The sequence below is a fragment of the Rhipicephalus microplus genome, unplaced genomic scaffold (genome assembly GCF_043290135.1).
Source record: "Rhipicephalus microplus isolate Deutch F79 unplaced genomic scaffold, USDA_Rmic scaffold_13, whole genome shotgun sequence".
NCBI classification, from domain to species: Eukaryota; Metazoa; Arthropoda; class Arachnida; order Ixodida; family Ixodidae; genus Rhipicephalus; species Rhipicephalus microplus.
In genome coordinates this window covers 29,041,461-29,066,017 of record NW_027464586.1, presented here as the reverse complement: position 1 = coordinate 29,066,017, position 24,557 = coordinate 29,041,461, and the positions used below count along the sequence as shown (strand labels likewise).

Here is a 24,557-nt window from a genome sequence, read left to right as displayed (position 1 = left end):
TCCGTTGTTATTTCTACTATTCATAAATGACTTACTTAATACGCTTACGTTTTCTAAGTGTTTGCTATATGCTGACGACACGACCATTTACTCACCACATAAATCGCTCACCGCACTTCAAGACACACTTAATGCAGATCTTAACAACGTGCATTCATGGTGTAGAAATAACAAACTTCAGATTAATCCTACTAAAACAACTTTCGTACTCTTTCATAGCCCACAAACTGTGGTTTCTTCCTCCATAACTGTCTTGCTGGATAATTATACTTTACTGGCATCTGACAATGTTAAATTCCTTGGTGTTACTCTCGATAAACATCTTAAATACAATAGTCATGCCAATTCACTTATAAAAAGGGTTTCATTTGGTATCCGCATTATCATTACAACACGTGCATTTTTTCAACCTCATGTTCTCATCTCACTTTATCATGCTTATATTAATAGCCATTTATCATACTGCTTATCATCATGGGGTAACACATACGCCATTCATCTCAAACCGCTTCAACGTCTTCAAAACCAGGCGATCAAGTTAATGACTTTTAGCCCATTCCGTTGCCATTCTCTACCTATCTATCAACATCTTCAAATCCTACCCATTCAACAATTGTTTTATCATACATTGTCGCTCATCACATACCGTCTCATTCATCGCGAAATATCACTTGATAATATTCCTTTCCATGTCTTCGTCAACAACAATAATACCAGGTTTTCAGAGCGTAATAACTTCCTTTTACCTAAAATCAGATCAAACTATGGCAGATACACAGCACGCTTCTTTTTGTTCATCTTTGGAATAATATCCCTCTTCATGTTAAGTCGTCTCATTCATTGCAGTCTTTTAAACATAACATGAAAAGCATACTGTTAATTGAGCCCCTTGTTCATTTGTAATAAAACATTTTCATTATTACCTCTACGTTTTCAATTCCTGCTTTTACGTATTCTTGTAGTTTTGTATAATGTTGTTCTGGTAAATCAACTTTTTCGATTTGACTATTTATTGTTCTGTGTTGAATGCACTTTTTATTTTTGTTCGCACTTGTAGCTTTTGCTGCTGTTACTTACCTTTTATGTACCCCATTAACGATAGGAGGTCCCCCTGACAGTTTCTTACTTTGGGACCTCCTGACGCTGTATATATTATGTGAGCTCATTTTTTTTTGTACTCATGTACTCAGCAATGAATAAAGCAACAACGTCTCTCTTCTAGCTAGCCAAGGCCCAACAGCACTTAATTCCTTTTTCATTTCTGTCTTCACGAAAGAGAACAGTACAAACATACCCTATGTAGCCGAGTTTGACTACCAATTCATGGAACCAATAGACATTGAGCTAGACGGCATAGTTATAGCCATAAACAATCTCAAGTTATCTTCGTCATGTAGTGTAGATGAAATCTATTCTAAGGTGCTAAAAAATACAGTAATGGTCTCAAGCAAAATTTTACCCTATATATTCGGGCAGTCTCTAGCAACTAGCATAATACCGTCTGACTGGAAGTTGGCAAAAGTAATACCAATATTCAAAAGTGGAATTAATACCTCATGGGATAATTACCGTCCTATTTCGCTTACATGCATTTGTTGTAAAATGCTAGAACACATCATTGCTTTGCATATTTACAGACATCTGGAATCCAATAGTTTCTTTTTCAAAAATCAACACGGTTTACGAAAGGGTTTTTCGTGTGAGACTCAGCTGTTCGAGCCAACCACAGATCTTCATGCAAATATGGACAATAATTATCAAACTGACTGCGTGTTCCTGGACTATTCGAAGGCTTTTGACCGGGTTGCACACTGTTGCCTGTTATTAAAACTATCCGCCTTGAAGTTAGACTCCCATACACTATCATGACTTCACAATTTTCCATCTAATCGGCAGAAGTACACAACAGTCAACAATTTTTCTTTTTCTCTAACTGATGTTTCTTCAGGTGTACCACAAGGCAGCGTACTCTCACCATTACTTTTTCTCATATTCATAAATGATCTTCCGCAACATGTTTCTGCTTGCATCAGGGTATTTGCGACGACAGCATTATTTACCGTCCAATCAAAAACTTTAATGATCACTTGTCGCTTCAAAATGACCTCGATGTACCGTAAAAACCCGCGTATAGCCCGGGGTTTTTTTCTAAAATTTAAGGTGCGAAATTTCAGCCCCGTACTATATGCGGATCCCAAAAAAGTTTCGGCCCGAATTCAGTTTTGGTTTCGGCATTGGTTGGTGCTATCATCATTATCAGGTGTCTGCGCACTTCTACGTTAGGTGGTGTGGTAGCGTGAGCGGCGTTAGTCCTAGTGTTGCTCGCCTGATGTGTTAGTGTTGCTCGCCTGATGCACAGGCATGCATCAGGCGAGCAACAGTGGCCATTGCAATCACTTGGCGCACATCACGACGGCCACGATTTTACGTGATTTTAAGCCATGTCGGGACCGCGCAGGCAGTACTCGGCTACCTTTAAGAGGAAAGTTATTTCTGCTGCCGAAACCATCGGCAACTGTGCCGCGGAGCGGCAGTTCGGCGTGAATGAGCGGAGCATTCGCGGTTGGCGGAAGCAGAAGGAAGCCCTTTTTGCATGCTGCGGCAAGAGGAAAAGTTTCCGGGGACCGAAAAATGGAGCATTTCCAGACGTGGAACGAGAACTGACGGTTCGGGAGCAACAAGCTGCACAATAGCTGTGCACATCGAGCTGCTGCAGGCAAAGGCAAGGGAGATCGCTCGAGACAAAGGCATTCCGCCTGCGGACTTCAAGGCAAGCAAGCATTGGGTGTCTTGCTTGCCTTGGAGATTTGGAAGACAGTGTGTCAGACGAAGACGACGACTAATCGTGCGCGTGCGTGCGTGCGCATGCAAGTGTGTAAATAAATGCATTTTTTCTGTTTTCCTCGAACAATATTCGCGTGAAAATGTTTTTTCTCGCGTTTGCTATCCCCGAGTTACACCTTGAACTATACGCGTGTTTTTACGATAATTAATAGTTGGTGTAGTACATGGCTCATGACTCTAAATGTTTCAAAATGCAAAGTGATGTCATTCATACGTAAATCTAGCAGATTCGAATTTTCATACAGCATTAATCAGTTCAATATCTCGATTGCGACGCGGATGACACCAGTCTTTTTGTTTCGGGAAAAAATTCAGCTCAGTATATTGTCAAAGCCCAAAGCGTATTATCACATGTACTACGGTGGTCTACTACTAATGGCCTGCGAATAAATGCGAAAAAATCGAAAGCTGTCTATTCCAGATCCAGGGGCACGGAAACTAATCTTCACCAATCGTTAACGCTTGAGGGAAAACCCGTAGAAGTAGTGGAGAAACATAAAGTTCTAGGGGCAACTTTTTCCGCTCGTATGACATGGTCATGTCATGTGGAATCATTGACTAAATCATTATCGCGTGCTGCTGGAGTATTGTCACGAGGTCGGCACTTTCTTCCGGAAAAAGCTAAAGTGCAAATCTACCATCTTTGTTTTCCTCGCACATAAACTACTTCCTTAGTGTCTGGGGCACCACTACCTTAGACAACGTAAAAACTATTCACTTATTGCAAAAAAGGGCACTGTGCTACATTGAAAATGTTCCATGCTGTACTTCTGCTGGTACTTTGTTACACCTCTACAAAATAATCAGCATGCTACACATGTGCACTTTTTGACTCATTAATAACTACTTCTTTGCGAAGGAAGACTTCTGAACATTTCTTGAAGACTTATCAAACATAACTCTTCAACACACGGATTCATGAACCCAAAGCATAGACAGGTGGCTCGATCCTTGTTTTCGCACGAATTATTTTCTACAGTCCCATAGATATGCATTACCATCCCTACTTAATAAGTACAGTCAACTGCCGATTTTTCGGACACCCGAATTTTCGGACATGCCCGATAATTCGGACATCTTCGCGGCACTGCCACAAGCCCCATAGAATCAATGTATAAGGTAGTCTGAAATTTCAGACGCTCGAACCCCGCGGAGTCCGATTTTCCGGACTTTCTGACGCGACGGAAGGTCGGAAACCACCACTGACCTCCAGTGGAAACCACCACAACTGCGTCACACGCGATTACGGTCGCATAAATGAGCGCACCGGTCTACTGTGGCGGCATCTGTTGCTTGGACTTGTTGATCGTTAGCGGAGAAACACACACGGCCTCTGAGATTCCTAACACTGGCCGTGTTTATCGTGCACGATAGTCGAAACTATCCACCCTGAAATTTTTAGGCGCCAATAAAGTTCCTTTCGCTTTAGTGCCTGTGCTCGTGCGTGCCACTCTGACTTCCCGCGCAGCGCTTTCGCGAAGCGTTTCACTATTCGAACTAGAACTAACCGTCACACATCTGGTCTGGCCACGCTGGCTATCTTGATTGTTTACCAGCGCCACCTCCGGAGTACCCGAGGCACCGTCACCTGCCGTCGCACCGTTTTGTTTGCGCAGCCCACATGGTGGTTGGCTAGCCTAGTGCGTGGTTGTGCGATCGTGTGAAGTGTGCTCTGCAACGCTAAGCCTAGGTGCTTCAACGCTCGTCAGCAAACTCCTTTGTTCACATCGTGAGGATTTCGCTTGCCTGCGACGGCCTCCACTCCGCCTTCGTCATCCTCGCCAATGGCATCGAAGCGCGGAAAACAGTATCGTCTGTTAACGATGAAGAAGAAAGCCGCCATTATTAAGTTAAGTGAAGAGTAGCCGACCGCAGGCTGATGAGCAAGGAGTTTGGCATTTCCAAGCAAACAGTTTCCGATTTCCTGAGGAACAAAAACAAGATCTTGGAAGCGGCCGAAAAACTGTCTGGTGCCCAAAAGATGAATGCCCTGACGGCACCCGCTGTTGGCTGCATGCATTATTTTTTAACGGCTCTTTTCAGAGCCACCCCACTGATGCTTTCGCAGAATTCCGGAAGTCTGGTACTTCGACCTTGACCTTCTTGATCAGAGAAATATTAATGAAATGGTGCGTTTTTTGCTTGCATTCAGAAATATTAGCAAAATGGTGTGTTTTTTTTTTGCTTGCATTGAAGATTATCAGTAAAATAATGCGTTTTTTTTTTTTGCATTCATTTTTTCGAACTGCCCGAATTTTTGGACGGTTTTTGCTCCCTAGAAGGTCCGAAAAATCGCCAGTTGACTGTATATAAATGATGAGCCCAACTTTTTAATGTTCACAAGAAGAGAAATGCGAGAATATTTCTTCACCCTGGCCTAGTATCTTTCTTTTTATCATGCTATGTTATCATTACTCCATGTATCGCATTTTTTTTCAGTCTCTGTCATGTTTATTTTGATACTGTTCAGTGTATACATGAGTGCAGATACATAGTTATTAGTTCGGTCGGTGTCTATTTGTTCTAATGTTGTATTTGAAGAATACTCGTCTAATTTTTTGTTCTAATTGCCTACTTACATTACAGCAATTTTTTTTAAGAGCTTTAATTTCCAAATTGCCGCCATGTACGTGGAGCCTCAGGCACTCTCAAGTGGTTTTTCAGCTGCTTTTCACCTGAGGGACCCCCCAACTGGTTGTAAAAAACTTGTTGGAAATAAAGAACGAATATCGGTACTTGGGCATTATACTTACACCTCATCGTGGTTCGACCATATTAAAGCAATCTCTGCCAACGCCTCCAAGTCACTTGGTTTTTTAAGACGTAGTTTTAAAGCTGCATCTTCAAGCATTCGCTTCAAGGATATCGTATATAAAATGACAACTTTCACTTCTACGTACTCTTGAACATCCGCCGTGACATTGCCTTGATTTCATTCTTTCATGAAATCACCCACTCTTCCCCAATCACCGTTCCTGGTCTGCACAAACCATATCTTACCTCAAATAGATTACACAAGTATCTCAGCTATTCCCGTATATACGGCTCTACAAACGCATTCAACAAGTCGGCACTTCCATGTGCCATTATTCTCTGGAATAGTTTGCCTGATTACATTGCTGCCGAGACAAATCATGAAACATTCCGTCATATGTTATCCATCCACTTCGCAAACTTCACCGAGTAGATGCTTTTCTGCAGCGCAAGGATGAATTTTGCGAACGTTTCCACACTACACCATCATCAAAGCAAATCTCTCGTATGCTACGTCAGATGAGCTATTTTTGACGGGCAATTATCCCACATATCGCCTTTTTTTTTTTCCTGGCATAGTAAGTTCACCCTGCTGTATTGCCGCTATGAAATGTATCTTTTTTTTTTTCAAATCTTCATCACGCATGGTATTAGTTTTTATTTTGTAAAACATGAACTCGTTTTAAGATTGTTGCAGCTGTGACATGTAACCGCTCCCTTTCTTTGCTCAATAAATGCACACTTTCGCTTACTGTTTGCATGCATGCGTCATCTTTACATGTATATAGTTATCTATAATTCTTTCTGTTTATTGTATTGCAATTGTATCTTTCCTCAAGTATTTTTGCCAATTCCATAAGTATATGTACTTGAATCTAGTGTATCGTCCCCCCTTACTCAATGCCCCCACCCCTGGGGCCTGTAAGGTACCTTGAAATAAATAAAATAAGAATAAATCAATTTCGAGGCTATGCGAGTGCCAAGGTGTTAGTTTCCTTTTCACGTAAGACTGCTACATTTTCGAGAGGAGACTACGACAACGTTGTGAACACTTGGTTAAAAGCAGTCTACATGTTGCCAGTAGCCTCCATTGCGTGGGCGGTGGGCACGTTCACCGCAAACGGATTGACTTTCTGTGGTTCGTCGGTGCGCGGCGCACTCCACGCTGACGACTCGTCGCGCTGTTCAAGGTCCTTTTGTCAGGCGGGGGGAACCGTGGCATCGGCGTGTTTAGCGATAAGGCTGCGCTTGCATTCCGTCACAACAAAGATTGATGTGTCTTTAGCTTCACTTCTGCCTTTTACTTGCCATCCTCTAATTGATGAGGCTGCAAAACAGTAACGTTGTCGGCAACCAACGGGCTCGTACGTGAGTTGGGCCTACACCGGTGACTCCACGACCGCCGTTGACCGCGGCGAGTTCGTTATCCTCGTTGTCCTGAGCCATAGCGGGGCTCATTTTGAAATTCACAGCAAACGAACGATTGCCACACCCTCTTCACAAATTACTGTAGCACGGAATTTTTATGCTGCCGCAGGCAGTCAGTAGCACTATGACAAAATGGTGCATGTCCGTGCGCGTCACGATGGTGAAGCAGACGCCGGAAACGCCACTTGGCCAATCGGATGCCTAGCTTTTGTCACATGCCCCAAGCAGCCAATAGAATCGCGCGCTAGTGCTTTTCGATGACGCGTTTTTGTTGAAAAATTAAGGAGCAAGGCGAGCCAGCAATGGTGGGAAATTGGAGATAAAGAACGACCCTTCCAAACGAGACCAAGATGAACTCGATAGCTCGTGTGTAACGACAACAGTTCGGCGCGGAAAAAGCGCGATTTTAGTGTCAATTTGCACTCACATTAATCGTACAAGGATGTTATAAATTGATTTTTTGCCACAAATAATGACGTGAGAAGCTAGAAACTTCTCAGATATGTGGAAAAATAGGTACAGATTCCGGAAATGTCAGCTTCAAAAAGTCGTTTTTTTTTGTGATTTTTAGCCTTCTAAGACCTGTGTATCCCCTTAAGGTGCCTATTTATGCCTAAATGGCAGTATTTAGGGCCTATTATAGGCCCCTAAAATTGATTTTTCGGGCCTAAACTTCCAGTCTCTAGTAATCACATTTTACACATTGCAATATTTTAACAATAAATTTTTTTGTTCGTTTGAGGTCTATCGTATTTACTCGTATAAACCTTCCTTTTTTTTTCCGGCGGAAAACCAATGCAAAGTCAGTGGGTGCTAAAATTACGCGCAGAAAGCTTTCCATGATAACGTACAGAGCGATAAAGAAGACGTACTGGCCGCAAATCGGGATTCTCACACCATCAACTAACAGCAAGCTTTAAGAAGTACTACTTAAAATTCACTTCGACAATAAAAGCAGTGGTTCAACACAAGGCAAGATTTATTTGGGACACAAAAAGTGCAAGCAAACAGTCGAGAATTAGAATACCATACGCAAAGCTTGTGGGCGTTGCGGGCCTAGCGGTAGCGTTCGTCCCTTAACAGGAGCCCTCAAAAGGTAAGCATAGGATGTCAGTATTGGGCTTATGGCTATTTAAAAAAATTGTCTGCAGTTTCCTTCTGAAGAAAGAAAGTTTACCATCAATCTCAGTCTTAGGCTCACGGCAGGCCCAACGAGTCTCGGTGGCTTTCATCTGCAGTCACCAGTAGCGAACAGAAAACTCATGGACTCCGAAGGGCCTACTGGCGGCCCTGTTGCCATTGTTTAGTGCTTGATCAATCACTTTCAACTTGAAAGCAGCCGTGTATCTTCAGTATCGCCCCGTAACGGGACAAGATTACCGACACAACATGCAAAACACGCCGCGAGGCGCACTTGCCGCTTTGACTTGGCTTGAATTGGATTGAATCTTCGTGCACTAATAGTACGCTTGATGCGTACTATTATTTCGTATTTTTGTTGGACGATGTGGGGCCGCGAGAATTATGCGAGTGCGAGGATTAAGCGAGTAAATACAGTAGTAGCTGTCCAAAATGCCACCTATGTTTTTTCTTTGAGTTGTTACAGGAATTTCACTAAGGGCCATGTCTCAGCCATTGACATCAATATTTTGAAACGGCGAAGCACTTTTCTCCCATACACTTGTATATTATAGGTGCCAGGACACGGGGGTCTGCAGGGAAATGAAGCGGCCCACGCCGGTAGCGGCCAACGTTGGTGCCCACGAGTACGTCAGTTGGGCTGCCCCTTACTCACAGGACATTCAACCCGTCGTTGAAGAAACGGAAGTTGTTCAACACACCTATTCGTCATTACTCCAGCATTACAAGCTAGAGCGACGAGTATACCCTCCACCACACCCAAAATCGACAAAAGAGGAAAGCGTGATACTGAGACGCCTGCAAAGCAGCACATACACACTTGGCGCCCTAATACACCGTCTCTACCCAACGAGGTATAGCTCTATGTGCCCGCTCTGCAGCGTACCGGACACCCTGGCACACTTCCTTCTTGCATGTCAGTGTATTGCCAGACGTAATCTACAACAGCACACGACTGATAATGAAGCAGGCCGGATGAATGAAGACCTAACCGAAACGTGGGAGGGTAAGCTTGCCCTTGAGGACCTGGAAGACTAACAACTCGTCGCCAGGTATAAGAGGGCAGTAGAAGCCAGAGGGTGCCTGGACTAAGGAGCCTTCCCACCTCAGGGTGACATCGGGCATTGCTCGGGGCACTGTTTCGAAAATAAATGTTAACTTCTCTCTCTCTCTCTGTTGCGCTTTCACTTTTGATGTTCTAAGGTTTAAGATATATGAATTTCGAATCAAGTCTGGTCGCTTGATTTGCATTGCAACCACTAAACTTTTACCAAAATGAAAAATGCAAATTTTTACCAATATGCAAAAGTTCTAATTAACAGTGATGTGTGACCCGAGAAATCTACTCTAAAACTAAATTTTGATGCTCCCAAACACACCTTTTGCTGCTTCAGAGCAGCTCTAATACTTCCTTTTTACTGGTATACGAGGGAAGTGCTTAACAGCACACACGACAAGAGGGTATAGAAGAGACGAGAACAGAGCGCTGAACTAACAAGCGAAGTTTATTGCGAACCAACTGCAACATATAGGAAAACATAATTTGTGCATAACCACGCGACATCAGCGGATCACACATGCATGTGCCAAACGGCCTACCTTATCAAAAGCCAGTCATATCAGTGGACCCCAGATGACTAGTTTCACAGCCGTGAAAACAATTCTAAGGTACGCTAACACAGAACGCACCAAGTTGTTTAATGTGGAAGGCTTCACAAATGTCGCACTCGCGCTGATTGTTATATCGCCCTCTGATCACATTCTTGTCAAGAATTGACTGACAACCACGCCTCTTACAATGGTTCTCAAGTGGCTGGAAACGGAGCCTTTTAAAGAGTAAGCGTGCTCCCTCAATCGATCATTAATTAATGCATCGGCCTGTTTGGCCAATGTAACAGAGCATACAAGTAAACGAAATCTTGTAGACAATTGCTAAAACAGATTCAACATAGCATGTAGCGTGTTTCTTAGTGCTTGCTTCTTTCTTAGGTCCTTCGCTGTTGACCCTGCGACGTAGCCCAGCAAGCTTGCCAAGTGCGAAAAGCACAACTCTTACACCTATTTTACCAGCGATTTTCTTTAGCCTAGGGGAAACCTCGTGTACGTAGGAAATAACATCCATGCTAGAATGAGGCTTGTTGATTTGGCTGTTGCTTTGTCCCTTATCAGGCAGTCTTAGTGACATAACGAGAGTCTCGGCGATGGAAGTTAGTAGGATATTAGGAAAACCTGCTTGTTGAAAGCAGTGAACTTGTTGCGAAAAACTGTATTCCATCTAGTGGTGACAAAAGTGAGTTAGAGCTGCCGTTAGGCAGGAAAAACAATGCTTTGCTCAACTAGCTTAGAATGAGCAGACGTAAAAAGAAGAAGGCTTTTTCTTTAGCGTGGCTCGTATCGCCAACAGACATGGTCCACCAGAAGAAGGTGGTTCGCTGAGGGTTACATTTATCGATGCGGTAAACACTAAAAAGTCGTCAACGTTGTGGAACACTTTAACTGTGCTTGTTTGATGAAGGTTAGCCATGAGAATTCTGTCATAACGCACGAGTAAAAGGTCACTAAGAACTCAAGCTAAACACGAGCCAATGTACACTTCCGCTAAGTGTAGAAGGTGTCCTTGTGAAGTACAAAGGTCGAATGTAGATAATACCGCAGTACTTTCATAAAACTGCACTCTTTCCTGTCTCTCTTGTTTTTTTCTTCAAGTTTGTGCAGCAATTCAATTTTTCAAGCATTTCTAGGTCTACAAATCGTAGCTTGTCATCAGAATTAAACTTTGACGTTCTAGTTGCTTCATTTCACGCCGAAATATGTCAGATATCTCACCGGTGGTTCGCTGAGGGTTACATTTATCGATGCGGTAAACACTAAAAAGTCGTCAACGTTGTGGAACACTTTAACTGTGCTTGTTTGATGAAGGTTAGCCATGAGAATTCTGTCATAACGCACGAGTAAAAGGTCACTAAGAACTCAAGCTAAACACGAGCCAATGTACACTTCCGCTAAGTGTAGAAGGTGTCCTTGTGAAGTACAAAGGTCGAATGTAGATAATACCGCAGTACTTTCATAAACCTATGAACAAGAATTCCACGCGCATTCTGAAATTTGGTGCAGCCATAACGCTCAATGCACTGGCTAACTTCATCGCACATGAGGTCATGAGGTAAAGAATAAAACAAGTCCGTGACATCAATAGAGAAGGCGCTTACTCATTTCGGGCACTCAGTCCGGAGGTAATCAGTGACGGTGACTTGGCTCTTGATTCAACAGAAGTCATCAATGGGCAGGACAACTGAGCAACCTCTGAAGCTACAATGCAACAGGGTGCTGCCAAGTACCACGCTCGGAGACGATGGCTCTGAAGAGATTGCCTTCCTTGTGTGTCTTCCCTGAAAAGAAGACTGAAATGCTCAGGCCTTTTGCCGTTTTAATGGACTTTGCTAAAGTGGTCCAAAGCTGCTCCAAAACCCTATTATTCCTGCTTTGAAAGCTGCTCCAAAAGACTGTAGCCCGCTTTCACCCCTGAACACGGTTGCTAGATCAGCAGCTCAAACAAACGAATCTTGAGTGGGAGTGGTGTGCACGAGCAATCCGCGGGAGACAGACCCTCCAGATGTCACTGGAGAGGGTCTTTGTTTCTCTTTGCTATCTTACGTTTTGTTATCCCAATGAACACTGCAGTTTGCTGCAGACTGGCTCGGTGGCAGCTTAACAGCCGCACTGTAAATGTGTTGCCTGGTATTCTTGTAAGTGTGGTTGCGCTGCACAGCAGGGCTTCAAAAATGAACCTTTGTTTCAGAGCGTGGACGACGCCAAAGGGCTGCAGACCAGCGGCGGAGGCCTCCCAGGCAGCCACCAACAGATGAGCTGGGTGAGTTGGCAGCATTCATAATGTGCGAGCAGAAAACTGTCGCATTTGGATGTTACTCCACTACAGGCTATGCTCATTATAACGCACCCATGTACAACGAACTTTTGGATACTATAGAATATTATTCAGCTGAAGTTTGGTCTGTGTAATAAGCTAGCAGAGTGAGGTTTGCTTTTAACAGACCACAATATAACGAACTATTAGTTATAGTAGACGAAAGTAGTGAATTTTTTTTTTCTCCGAAATTGGGCGCATAAAGTGTACTTTTGTCGTGTCGACACATGCTCACAATAGGCTTGACCTTGGTGCTCTCTGCATGCTAAACACACAATAACATTGACTTGTGGCTGGCAACGTTGGTGACATTTGACCAGGCCAAGCTTCCAGTACAGCCAGTTTAAAAGTATGTTGGTCGCGCCCGTGGTTCAAGTGTTGCAGCTGACTGTGAAATGCAGTGCGAGGTGATTGCATCATTGCTCAAGGGTGCTCCCCCTTCTCTTATCACAAATTTTTCGGTTTGTGTGAATAGTAAACTTTAGGTTTGAAGCAAATTCGAAGGGAATAGTGATTTGGTAGAATAACTTTAAATCGAATTTGAATATATAATGTATATACTGTATTTACCCACATAATAGGCGCTCTTTGTTTCCTTAAAATGGGGTTTGAAGTTCGGGTTGTGTCTATTACGCGGGGTAAAATTTCTAAAAATTTCATTTCTGGGTACAGCACAAACTACTGGTAATGTATACGTGGCCGAAGTTACGAGTATCTGTGCTGCAGCTAAAACAACCTTCTAAGATTCATCGGCTACACTAGCACAAAACAAGTTGAGCATGCAGTCTAGCATGTCCGAAAATCGAGGCAGGCGATGCATTCAAATTTCCAAAAGTAACAATTTAAGAAGACCCATGTTGCCAGCGATATAAATGCAAAAAGGAACTTCAAAAAGAAAACGCCATCACCGAAATTTGCCGATTACGTTTCAGGTCACATAGATTATTTGTGCACTGAATGGTACCGATCGTTTTATTTACAAGACATGGCAATTGAATTGCAAACCACCATTCGATTGTTACTAGCACCACTCAAGCCCCCTCTCCGTGAAGTAGAGCCACCGAAAAAAGTTATGTTGGTTCGGTGCGAAACCGCAATACGATCGCTTGCGACCACCACTAAAAAGAACGAACAGTGATTAGGCCTAGCTTACGGTTCGGCATGTTGTCGTGAGAAGTTGTGCAAGACAACATAAAGATTGGGTGTCGAAAAGATCGCACTCAAGCATTGATATAAGAGGAGCGCGCGTGATACGATGTTTAGGTTCATGACCAGGAAATCAATGGCGACAGATGTCCTCTGAGCTTGTGCAAGTCCATGTAGTGGCAATAGAGGTGACAGTTCCCATTGGAAAGCCGTAACTTTGCGGACAAAGTAGCAAACCCAATAGGGACATTTTTTCCGACAGTAAACTCCAATTCAAACTTGACGAGGACACGATCGCGCATTCCAGGCGAAGTGCGTGCGGCTGGCTAGCGGCCGGAGCTACGCTCGCAGGTCCGTTCAAAGGTTATTCCACGCCCAGGCAACCAACCTTCTTTACTCGGCGAGCCAATGGAGCTCGTGCGGCGCTGGCATGGTAATTTTTCATTTTCTTTTTTCTTGCTTCAGTTAACATAAGAGGGCGTCGAATTGCAACTACTGATCGCGGCCAAGTGAGGGGTCAATCAATGTTTGAAAGTCGAGCCTTTTACGGCAAAACAGCATCTGTCGAATGCAAAAGGAAACTCTTTGCTAATAGCGCCACGCAAGCACAGCAGCACAAAAACAAAGTGCATGGCCTTCAAACTTCTGTGTGCACGGCGTAGAAACACCCGCACTCTCACCATCTCAAAGGCCATGCAAAGCGCAATCGCACCCACTGCGACCATGGTGCGTTGTGCACCCCCAACGTTTGTGCGCCGCCATCCGACGCTGCATTTTATTGCGATAGCAATTTTATGGACATTCTCAGCTGGGTTTTGCCTCCGACGCCGGTGTCACTCACCGTATCTGTATACAAATCTATATATATAAAAACTCAATAAAGAAAAAAAAAGCCCCCCACGCATGGCACCCAGCTCGTCCATGCGCTCCTATCTCCTACACTCCCACAAGTACTTTGCCCCGCAGAGGGGGGAGGGAGGGGTTAGAAGCTTGTGCGTGCACGCTTATCTTTTGGTGGGAAGAATCGCGTGCCTTCGGCTTTGACTAGAGCGATTGCCGGGCGCAGCACAAAGGTCACTTTGCTCACTGAAGAGGACCAGTTGCAAAAAGAGCGTGCTTTTCAAACACAACGAAGTATTAACTGGGACACTTGTTCGCACATATCTGTACCTGTGATTACATTTAGTGCACCGTTTTTGTTTAAACGGCACGTTACATTCCGAGTGGTAAACGTTTTTGATATGCTCTCAACCTGTGTGTGTTGTTTTCATGAATCGTGTGCATTGTGGGCTCTTGAATAGGCGAGTGCCAGGCTCTTGGAGTGAACGGACACAGCAGACGCGGTCAGAACAAACCAAACAAATTCATTTAACTAATTTAGAACGACGATCTCGTCAGCCGAATTATAACAACAATCGTGATCAACTCGCAAAGATATTCTTACACAATATTAAACAACGCTCAACAACATAACAAACAAGGCGGTGTCGCTAACGGCTTACTCACCACGTGGGCCCACCGCCGACGGCCCACGGTGCCGTCCACGGCAGACCCACCGCTAAAGACAACCAAACCCCTCGCCCCAAACGCCACCAGCGCAAGAGCCCAGCTTATTTGTTGCGCGCCGCCACCAAAGCTTGCCTGCCGCCAGGGGTCACTGCCGGTGCTACCACTCTAACAATCATAAAGATGATGATGATGATAGGGGTGATCACTGCTCGCGTACACAATGCCACCTATCGCTCAATAGCCGTGACCCCCGAAATATGGCTTCTGCGCGAGACGCGTTCGCCATGTGGCGCAATCAACTTTACAGGGGAGTGTCAGTACCCCCACATCCCCCCAACCTTAATTCAAACCATATTCCGAAAAGAAATCCGCTACACAAGCTCTAACAAAACATGACAACTCATGACCCTACATAATCTCTGTACACGACGACACCGCCACCGGTCGATCGACACTGCTGCACTGTCCAGCTCGACGACTTCACCTCAATACTGGTCCCGCAAGAGCAACGTTGCCGTTGGCGCGATGAACCGTCATTCACGCCGACACGTCTTCCCGTTGCGACCACCACTCACAAGGAACCAGACTGCAGGCAGTTGCACAGGTCCCAGGCATCTCCATCGCCCGACCTGACGACCGCATTCCTGGCCAGCAACGCTGACGATGTGCAGAAGGCAGCCAGCCATGGGTTACATCACACCCGCTGTGTACATTTCTTAAACACTTGAAAGAACAATGCAGTAGGCCAAAGAGAAGGGAGCTTCGGGCTCCTGGCCCACGTGGTACGATGGTCAGTAGGGCTAGCTAAAACATCGGCAGCGGTTGAGACGCCCTGCCAGCTCAAAAATAAAACAGAGGTCACTTTTTCTAACTCATTCATCACAAGATGAGAAAAAAAAAATTAAGGGAAGCAGAGTGCAACACCTCAACGCCATGATCCACCTAGTTGTGCCACGTCTAACAGGCGGCTGCATAGAGCCTAAGATCTAATGAGTTGCTCGGCAACAACCGCCATCCACCCAGCACCCAGCTTAGGCGCAGAAGAGGCAGCCGCAAGAAGACATTCACTCTGTAAGATGGCCCTATCACTTACAGCACACAGTAGCTTACCGAGCCATCGGCGTTTGCCGTCCCGGACGGTGTCACAATGCCCCAGCGTCGACCCGCAATACCAGACAGCAACGATGCCTGGCTCCCTGAGCCCAAAAGATAGAAGAAGCTGTTTATGGAAAATCAAACCACCCACGAGCCTTCCGTACTCACTCGCTTCGGGCCTGGCCTACAATCCTCATGCTCTAAGCTTTGGTCACCCCAGGGTGCAGACCACATGGCTCTCGTCCCAACTGAACATTCTTGAAAAGCAAAGGCAACAGAAAAAAAAAAAAACACTTGCGAGCAGAAAAAAGCAAAAACTCAACATGCCAACAAGTTCAAACATGTCATCAATACCGATCTCTTCGCTCTCAACAAAGCACACCGCCGACACTAGCAAAGAAGTCCCCCCAGGCCTACTCTACCCGGGCTCTAACAAAAACTTGTACCGAACCGCGAAAACTGCCGTCCAATGCTTCAAGAGCTCCACGTTAGGCAACCAGTGTGGGATCTTTAATTGGCGAGCGTCGGGCTCTTGGAATGAATGGACACAGCAGATGCGGTCGGAACAAACCAAACCAAACACATTTATTTAACTAATTTAGAACGATGATCTCGTTAGCCAAATTATAACAACAATCGTGATAAACTCGCAAAGACATCCTTGCACAATATTAAACAACGCTCAACAACATGACAAACAAGGTGGTGTCACTAACAGCTGACCCACCACGTAGGCCCGCGGCCGTCCACGGCAGACCCTCCACGAGAGACTACCAAACGGCTCGCGCCGAACGCCACCAGTCCAAGAGCCCAGCTTATTTCTTGTGCGCCGCCACCAAGGCTTCCCTGCCACCAGGGGTCACTGCCGGCGCTACCACTCTAACAATCATGATGATGATGATGATGATGATAGCGGTGATCACCGCTCACGTACACAACTCCACCTATCGCTTAATAGACGAGACTCTGAAACATGGCTTCTGTGCGAGACTTGTGCGCCACGCGGCACAATCTGCTGTACAGGGAAGTGTCAGTACCCTACAGCGTGAACAGCCCGCTCGCTGCCTGTATCGATCTGCTAGCCGTTCTCACCGTAACATTCTAAGTTGTTCTATCGCATTCATTGCTTGGTCCTTGTGGCAAAACTGTGACTTTTTTGTTGTCGGGTTTGTCATTGTGAACTTAGTTATGACACCTGCTGCGCAGGGCGTGTTCGGCCGGTATGCTAGCTGCACGGCTGTTTACAAACAGCATTTGCTGGAGCATTGAAACCAAGCGGCTGGACGGCACTTCTGCGTTGACCCGTGCGCTTTCATTGTGGAAGGAAACAAAAAGAGCTTCGGGCTACAAAAAAGATTTGTCGCACATTTCAAGGGCCAAACAAGGAAAGCTGTCATGTAGAATTTTTGCTGTTGTAACTTCCGTGACTTTTTTCTCTCATGTAGTGAACCCTCCCCCCGAATTGGCGTGAACTTTTCTGAAACAAAGGTGGGCTCATTACAAGAAAAAAAACGGTATGTCAACGGCAGGCCTGAGGTAAGCAGCGTAGCTTTTCCCGCTGTTGGAGCCCAGCACCATGCGGCTGAGCACGCATGATTTATAGAGATGCTTCAAGTTGCGAATTATTGCTTGGTCCATTGCCTGCTGGATTACTGTGGTGTTTGGTGTCATAAATAAAGTCTGTACAGCCATTAGGTTCTTTGTATGGCAATGTGCAGTGCAGTTATCCACAAACAGCGGCACTTTTCAGTGTTGCTGCTGGAACCTTCTGTTCAGCTTGCACACATGCACTTCGAAAGGCTGCTGCGTCACCCAGGCTTTGTTGGCTTCGTAGAGAGCAAGCAGAGTCGCTGCCTCCTTAAAACATCTTGGATGCCTCAACTTCTCTATTACAAGCAACTCAAGCTTCTTGCTGCCTGACTTGTTTCTGCCAACGAGGACAGTTAGCCGCTCCTTGCTATGCCGTGGCAGGGGTAAGCAAAAAAATGCAATAATTTTCTCTGACAGCGGCTTGCAAAACAATCCGGTTTTGTCGCAGTTGAAAATGTTGTCTGGCAGAAACTGCCGAAGCGAGGACTGCAGTCTTCCATATCGATATTCGGCGACTATCAAATCGTTGCCGGTGCCGCTTTCCCCGCACATCTTCTTGAATTTAAGGTCATTGCAACCCCTGAAGTTGCGAAGCCTTCCTTCACTAAACTTGAAATCCTTCACGTTTGTTCGAAGTGCAAAAAGTTCAACTTTTTGCTTCAGGATGTCACCTGGCGCTAGCATTTTCTTAGTAATTATGGCAATAAGGCACACGAGGAGCGCTTTCTCGAGCTTTGAGTAAACACACTGACTTGCATTCTTCTTCGCAGCCACATTTGACTTGGCAGCCAGTTTAAAGATCTCCACCTTGTTCTTCATGAAGTCCGAAACAGTTTGCTTAGAAATTTTGAACTCTCTCCCCAGCTCTGCCTGCGACTGGCCACTTTGGATTATGTTTGATGATGGCAGCTTTCTTTTTCGTGTAAGCCTGCGAAGGGGATTTAGGCGCTTCGAAGATGTGAATGAAGACAAAAGAGCAGTTGGTGCCATCGCTGTTAACGGTGAATTTGCTTGACGAAAAGGCAGCGCTAAACAGCTAAAGACTCTGTGAATGCAGACGCTCAGGAAACGTGGACGCTGAAGTTGAGGCGTTGCAGCACAGAATCTACTGCAGAGCTGACAGAACAACACGTGAACAGGCACAGCGAGGTTTGTGGTTTGACTGGGCTATGGCTTGCAACGGATTGGCGCTAGATTGCAGAAATTGTGGTTTCGATAGTACGGGGCAGCCGCAGTGAGCAGCACTTTATGGGGAGCTGGACGGTGCCAGGCATGAGTTCGGGATCGGGAAATCAGCCATATCCGGAATTTTGTATGCTTTTATATATTAGTTGAGCCCTCTTATAACGAAACTGAACGTGACACGGCATCCGTTCGCTGTATCTCGAAGTTCGTAGTAAATGAAACACAGCTTTTAAAAAGGTTGCGAGTGAAAACACAAACTTCTTTGTCCCCAAAAGTCCGTTATGTACATGTTTCAAAGAGCAGAAGCGATAAGGGCAGCCTCAAGTTCATTTAAAACGGCAGTGTGCTCGTACATCGAGCTCCGTGGCATAAGCTGCATGAGGCACTGGCTTTAAAGTGTCGTTTCGTCATTCTCGCAATCCAATTCTTCGAAATCACTCTCGCCACATACTTCATTCACGATGCCCCAATCTGTGCACGGTTCCGCAGTGTCGGCATCATCATCGGCCGTAATTAAACCATCGCAACAGATGTCCCACCCGCTCTCCCACGTCAGAGTCGACGACACGCTGCCACAAATCGCCGCCGCAGTTCGGAAGCTTCAGGCTCGTCATTGGGCCCGACGTCGACGAAGTGGGCCTCGCGAAAACAGTTACGCACGCATGTAGTCATCACCGCCGCCCACGAAATATTCACCATCTCCACAGCTGAATACCGAGACGCCCAAAGCGGCAAGTTGGTTGCTAGGTGGTCAACAGCCATGAGCAAGCGCTTCGCAACGTGGCACCTAACGGGCGGATTACGCTCAAGCCAAGCGGTCACACTTTCGACGTTTTGTTGAGCAGCAGGAAAAAGCGTGCTAGTCCTCCCGTCGGCCATCATGACCACACACGCACACCAAGGGCGAGCAAGACGCGCACATGCGACACACATGCCAGAATGCTTGAAACAGCTCTGGGCCCGCTTGCAGTCAGAAAACGAAACCAATTCGAGCCAGCATTGCAAGTGTCGCGGAGCGGTGGAGACTGGCGAAAGGTTTGCGATCAAGAGAGGAGAGCAGACTTGCGAGAGAAGGGCAAGGAGTTGCGATAAAGAGAAGGGAGGATGCGACGGGAGGGCAACCTTGAAAATCAAAACACACGAGAAGGAGGCAGGTTGGGTAGCTTGCTTGAAAGGTCCGCGAAACTCGCATGTAGAAGAACTTGGAAAAAGTGCCTGCACACGCAGAAGTCAAAGCATGGCCGCCTGGATTAGTGCGCGCGGTGGCGTTCAAAAAATCGACAACCGTGGTGTAAAAATAGTTTTGTTGCGCTAGCGGGTTTGCGTGGCCTCACGAACTTCAATATTTCGCGATTCGTTCCGCGTAAATTAACAGCCGCTTTCGCGCTCCCGCACGCACGAGGAAGGCATGCTGAGCCAAGTGCGAAGTGAGCGAGAACAAGTCCTAAACACGAAACTAATCGCAAATTATCAGAGTCGGTGGAGTAGCGTATGCGCGTGCACTAGACGCAGACTATCTGATTAAGTCGGTGGCCGACGATGTTGGCAAATGGTCTGGTCACTCCAGGCCGCCGACGCCAACGACAGTACCAGCGATCAAAAACAGGGTAGACGGCCGACGGGTCTTCAAAAGATCGGTGGTAGTGTGAAAACACGGGCCTCGTCTGGTGATGCGAGGGGCTTAGAGTAGCAGGGGAGACAAAGGACGGAGGGGTACGTAACAAAAAGCAGTCTGGGCATGGAGGAAGGAAACAACTTTCCTTCCTCCATGGGTTGGGGAGAGCGGCAACTAGAGGGTCGCGGAGGCAGGGTCTGGGTTTAACAATAAGCATGTATGGGCACCTCGCCGATGCCTGATCGGTGGTCGAAATTGGTTTCCTAGGAAGTCGGCGGACCGCCGACTCCGTTCGCTGTAACCGATCAGCGGCGCTTAGAGACATTCGTTGTAAGTGCGATTTCGTGCCATTGAACCAATGTACACTTTCACGGTCACGCGGATATTGTTCGTTTTAAGTGGGGTCGTTATATGTGGGCTCGACTGTATATATTATGAAGAAATATGAGCAGATGTGTTGTGGCGCAACAAGCAGTACTGCTTAAAATTTAAACAAGGCATCAGCAAATGTCGTTTTTGGTTCAAAGGAAAGTGTAACTAACTTTAATAGTAGCAGGATATGACCTTCACTAAAATGCAATTGATAACATGTAAAATACGCTACATTTTAAAATTTACTATACTTACTGTAGTGAGCAAATACACTGAAGAGCCACGACGGTTAGAACCGTTTATTCAGAGATTGTGAATAATGTGGTGATGATATGTCTTGACTTTTCTTAAATTCTTCGTCATGTTCCGTTTTCTACATTGTCCTCCAATGTAAGCACTCATAAGCATTCTTGCAGTGCAGGGCTCCCAAACTCACCTCAGCGAGTGGGTCACAGTTAGGCAGCAAACACTGGCATTCGAAAGAGAACTTTCCTGTACCAAATTTGTCTAGCAGACTACCATGAAAACCAGAACATAGGTCAGACAGGGAATATTGGTCGACCCCCACACTTTGAATCTCCGAAAAAGAAAATTTTAAAAATCGCAAAGTATTGGTGTGCACCCTTACCTTGGTAAATACGGGACACAACTAGCTGCACTGTAGTGACATTTCTTTTATTAGGACACTCATCTTATGTAGTTAAACTCCAGAAGGCCACAAAGTGCTGTCACTCGGGCATGTTCGTACATGAGCATACGACGTCTGTTTTTCACTAGTAACGTCTCAGAGTGCATCATCCTCCATTCTATTCAATGCGTTAAGCACGAAACAGACAGTGCAATTTTCCGTGCCATTCGGCGTGCGGTGCGGCGGCAGCCGGAGTGGTGACATTTCGTGGCATTTCATGACGTATCATCGCATCGCACCGCCGCGTAGCCAGTGCGGCGAGCATCAAACTGGCCAGATATTTTCATCCCCACATCGCACCGTCGCATGGCAGCAGCCATCACAGCACGAGCAGACGAGTGGCGTCACGTCGCTAGTGGCGCCATCCCCCTGTAGCCGCTCCCATCACCCGTTGTCAAGGCCAGACTGGCTAGTTCAAGTGAGTCGATAGAGTGGTGCGAGCATATATTTGCTGACATCGCCAACTGCGACGGCGTGACAAACATAGAGTACATTTCTCTGGTGACGTGATATTATTCCGGATTGAATAAAGTGATGTTTGAAGTGTGCCATTTCTGCATGACAAGGCCTATTTTGAAACCTTTAGTGAGATGGGGATCGTGAGCAGTGATGCAAGGTCATTCGCAGCTAAACACGGCTACCGCCGTTTTCGATCATTTTTTTTTTTTTAAGCGTAACGTAAACTGCCATCGACTACCACTAATTTCTGAAAGAGAAAGAAAACATACTGACAGCAGATAACCAAGGCAAATTGGCGTTGCTAGAACACTGTAGGCCTTGCCTAGCCTTGCGCATAGGCACTGCTGCTGATGCTCACAATGGCAATGAAGGCTTTCAACTTCAGCTGCCTATTGTTGTGAGACTTCCACATTTCTTTCTGCCAATGACCGGTATATAAGACAAAGGTTGACTTTCTATTGCGTTTTTCGAAAAAAACAACAAGCTGTATTTCAGTTCTTACGCTACTTGTGCAGGTTGTCGGTCAAAAAGGAAATATCACTCATATCTGAGGCTCAGTATCAATGCACCATATTTGGCTATGTGTTTCTTTATACTGCAAAAGGCATATACATGTAATTCTAAAGATGATAGTGTTTATTATGCTTTGCGAGGCTCAGTATCAATGCACCATATTTGGCTATGTGTTTCTTTATACTGCAAAAGGCATGTACATGTAATTCTAGAGATGATAGTGTTTATTATGCTTTGCTGACAATGTGATGCAATGCACATGAAGCCGGGTATTTCCTACGCTTTGTTAAGGCAATACGGTGAGATTGAGCAGAGTTGCCACCTGATGGCCTGTGGCTGAAGCGTGCCTAGTGTGAATTGCTGCTCTCTGCGTCATCTGCTAACCACATAAGGCTGGCATATGCGCGTACGTCATGCTCATTCTCAAAGGACAATTTGTCCCGCTTTGTCAGCGCAAGTTTAACTGCTTGTATGTTTGCCTAGCACGACCTATCTACACATTCAGTTTTACTCAGCTGTATATGCATCGCAATACGATCAATTCGCGTGCTTGCATACACTGCTGTGTATAGCCGTCGCACCCTCAGTTTGACAGGATCATTTCAGTGTAAGTACCACTTCGTAGTGGAAGCACATTCTAAAGTGCCCTTGGTGTCGTCCCAAACATGAGGAATATTAGATATTGTGCGAATGCAGTTTTTTAGCGACTCAGTGATAAACAAAATTTTGTTTGTTGGTATTGCGGGGCTGTTGCCTATCGGTTATGTGACCTTTTATTTTAGGTGTCCTTTTATTGTATGGTCCTGGTCTCACTACACAATGATCCCACTCTTACGCCAACTGCGCCAAAGTGGGCCAAATCAGATTTACTGTGCAATCCTGATAATATTGCGACAAACTATGCTGAACTATGATAAATTGATATGATGACAAACTATGCAAACTATGATAAATTGCGACAAACTATGCTGAAGTTGGATTTGCGATGGTCTATCACCTCCAATAGCCACGCCGGCGCGTCAATGCATGTGCACCTTGTTCTCGGGGCCACCAAAGTCACAATCACGTAGCTATTCTATTACGCCCAATAAAGATCGGTCGCCTGTGCTTCCTAAAATCCACGATGCTATGTTTAGTGTCGATGCAACTCTGTTGTGCTAGTCCGCTTAATGGCGTAACGCGCAGAGAGCGTGTTTCGCCATTAGTCCAATCAGTAGTGTGAAACTGTGGTGGCGATTCATCGGCGGACATCGTCACTTCTATGAATGCTGCTGATAGCTTGTCTGAAGAGTTGCACGGCATGTAATAAAGGAATTTTTACTAATAACTACACGCGTGTTGCCAGAATGTCAGTCATGCCTATGTTTGGACATCGTGATTTAATTTTCCATGCTTCGCGTCCGCATAACAACACGTGAATAGCAGGAACGCATTGACACTTTTTTTTCTAATATACTTTAGCCATGGATCTTTGTACAGAAAAGCTGTTTCACAATTACTTCCACCAGCACATACATCTGTCTCTATAATCTCTGTGGCGGTAAAAGCCCCTAAAGGACCCTGCCCTTTCGAACTCGAGGTTACTAGGGTCCGAATTGAAAACTCTCACGTGCTTTCTTTATAAATATCATCTTATTTATGAAAGCATGCCTCCTGGTCGGAGCAGCCACCATTCAGTTTCAATACGAGCAGCTATACTGAGGCCATCACTGGCGGTTCTGGTGTCAGAAGGCCTTTGAATCAGCTATGCTTTGTTACCCGTCTGCCTCTTGCTTTCCAGGGTCAATAGCTGATGGTTAAAAAAAATAATTGAGCATCAGGGCATTGCATTTATTGTTTCATTTTGAAGGGAGGGGTGGAGGGAAAGCGGCTGCGTCGCATGGTGTAGCTGCCGCACGCTATTTCGAGGCATATTGAGACTGCTCGTGAACATTCTGTGCTATTAACCTCTGCTTTCTCTTTACATAACAGACAGCACGAAAACTTCTTCAGCAAATGGATTGATCATTATCCCTTTAGCTAGCGTTTTTTTTAGTTATGTGATAATGGATCCAAAAGATAGAATTTGTTGGTTTCACTTACGCTCTCAGCAATGAATGCGATACCAATAAATTGTATTATTACCTTATACCAAATAATAAGGCTTGATGTCATCCATAAGAAGCGCTAGCAGCAGGTTTGCAATTTTCAAAGTATGCGCACTCGCGAAAACTTGCTTCATGCTCGGTGTTCGATATTTCCGACTTGGGTGATTGGAAACCCCGGAAACATCTCTTGCTCGGCGATGCACGTAC

General features: G+C 45.5%; 1 protein-coding gene across 6 annotated transcripts in view; it reads left to right on the top strand.

The window, feature by feature from the left end:
• Positions 1-24,557, top strand: part of LOC119163014 (G-protein coupled receptor-associated protein LMBRD2B) — a 222,277-nt gene that overhangs the window by 169,317 nt on the left and 28,403 nt on the right. For all 6 annotated transcript variants that reach the window (XM_075882680.1, XM_075882683.1, XM_075882682.1 and 3 more), the window contains one exon: positions 11,966-12,037. In XM_075882680.1, coding sequence (XP_075738795.1) covers positions 11,966-12,037 — 72 coding nt within the window. The remainder of the gene's footprint in view (positions 1-11,965; positions 12,038-24,557) is intronic.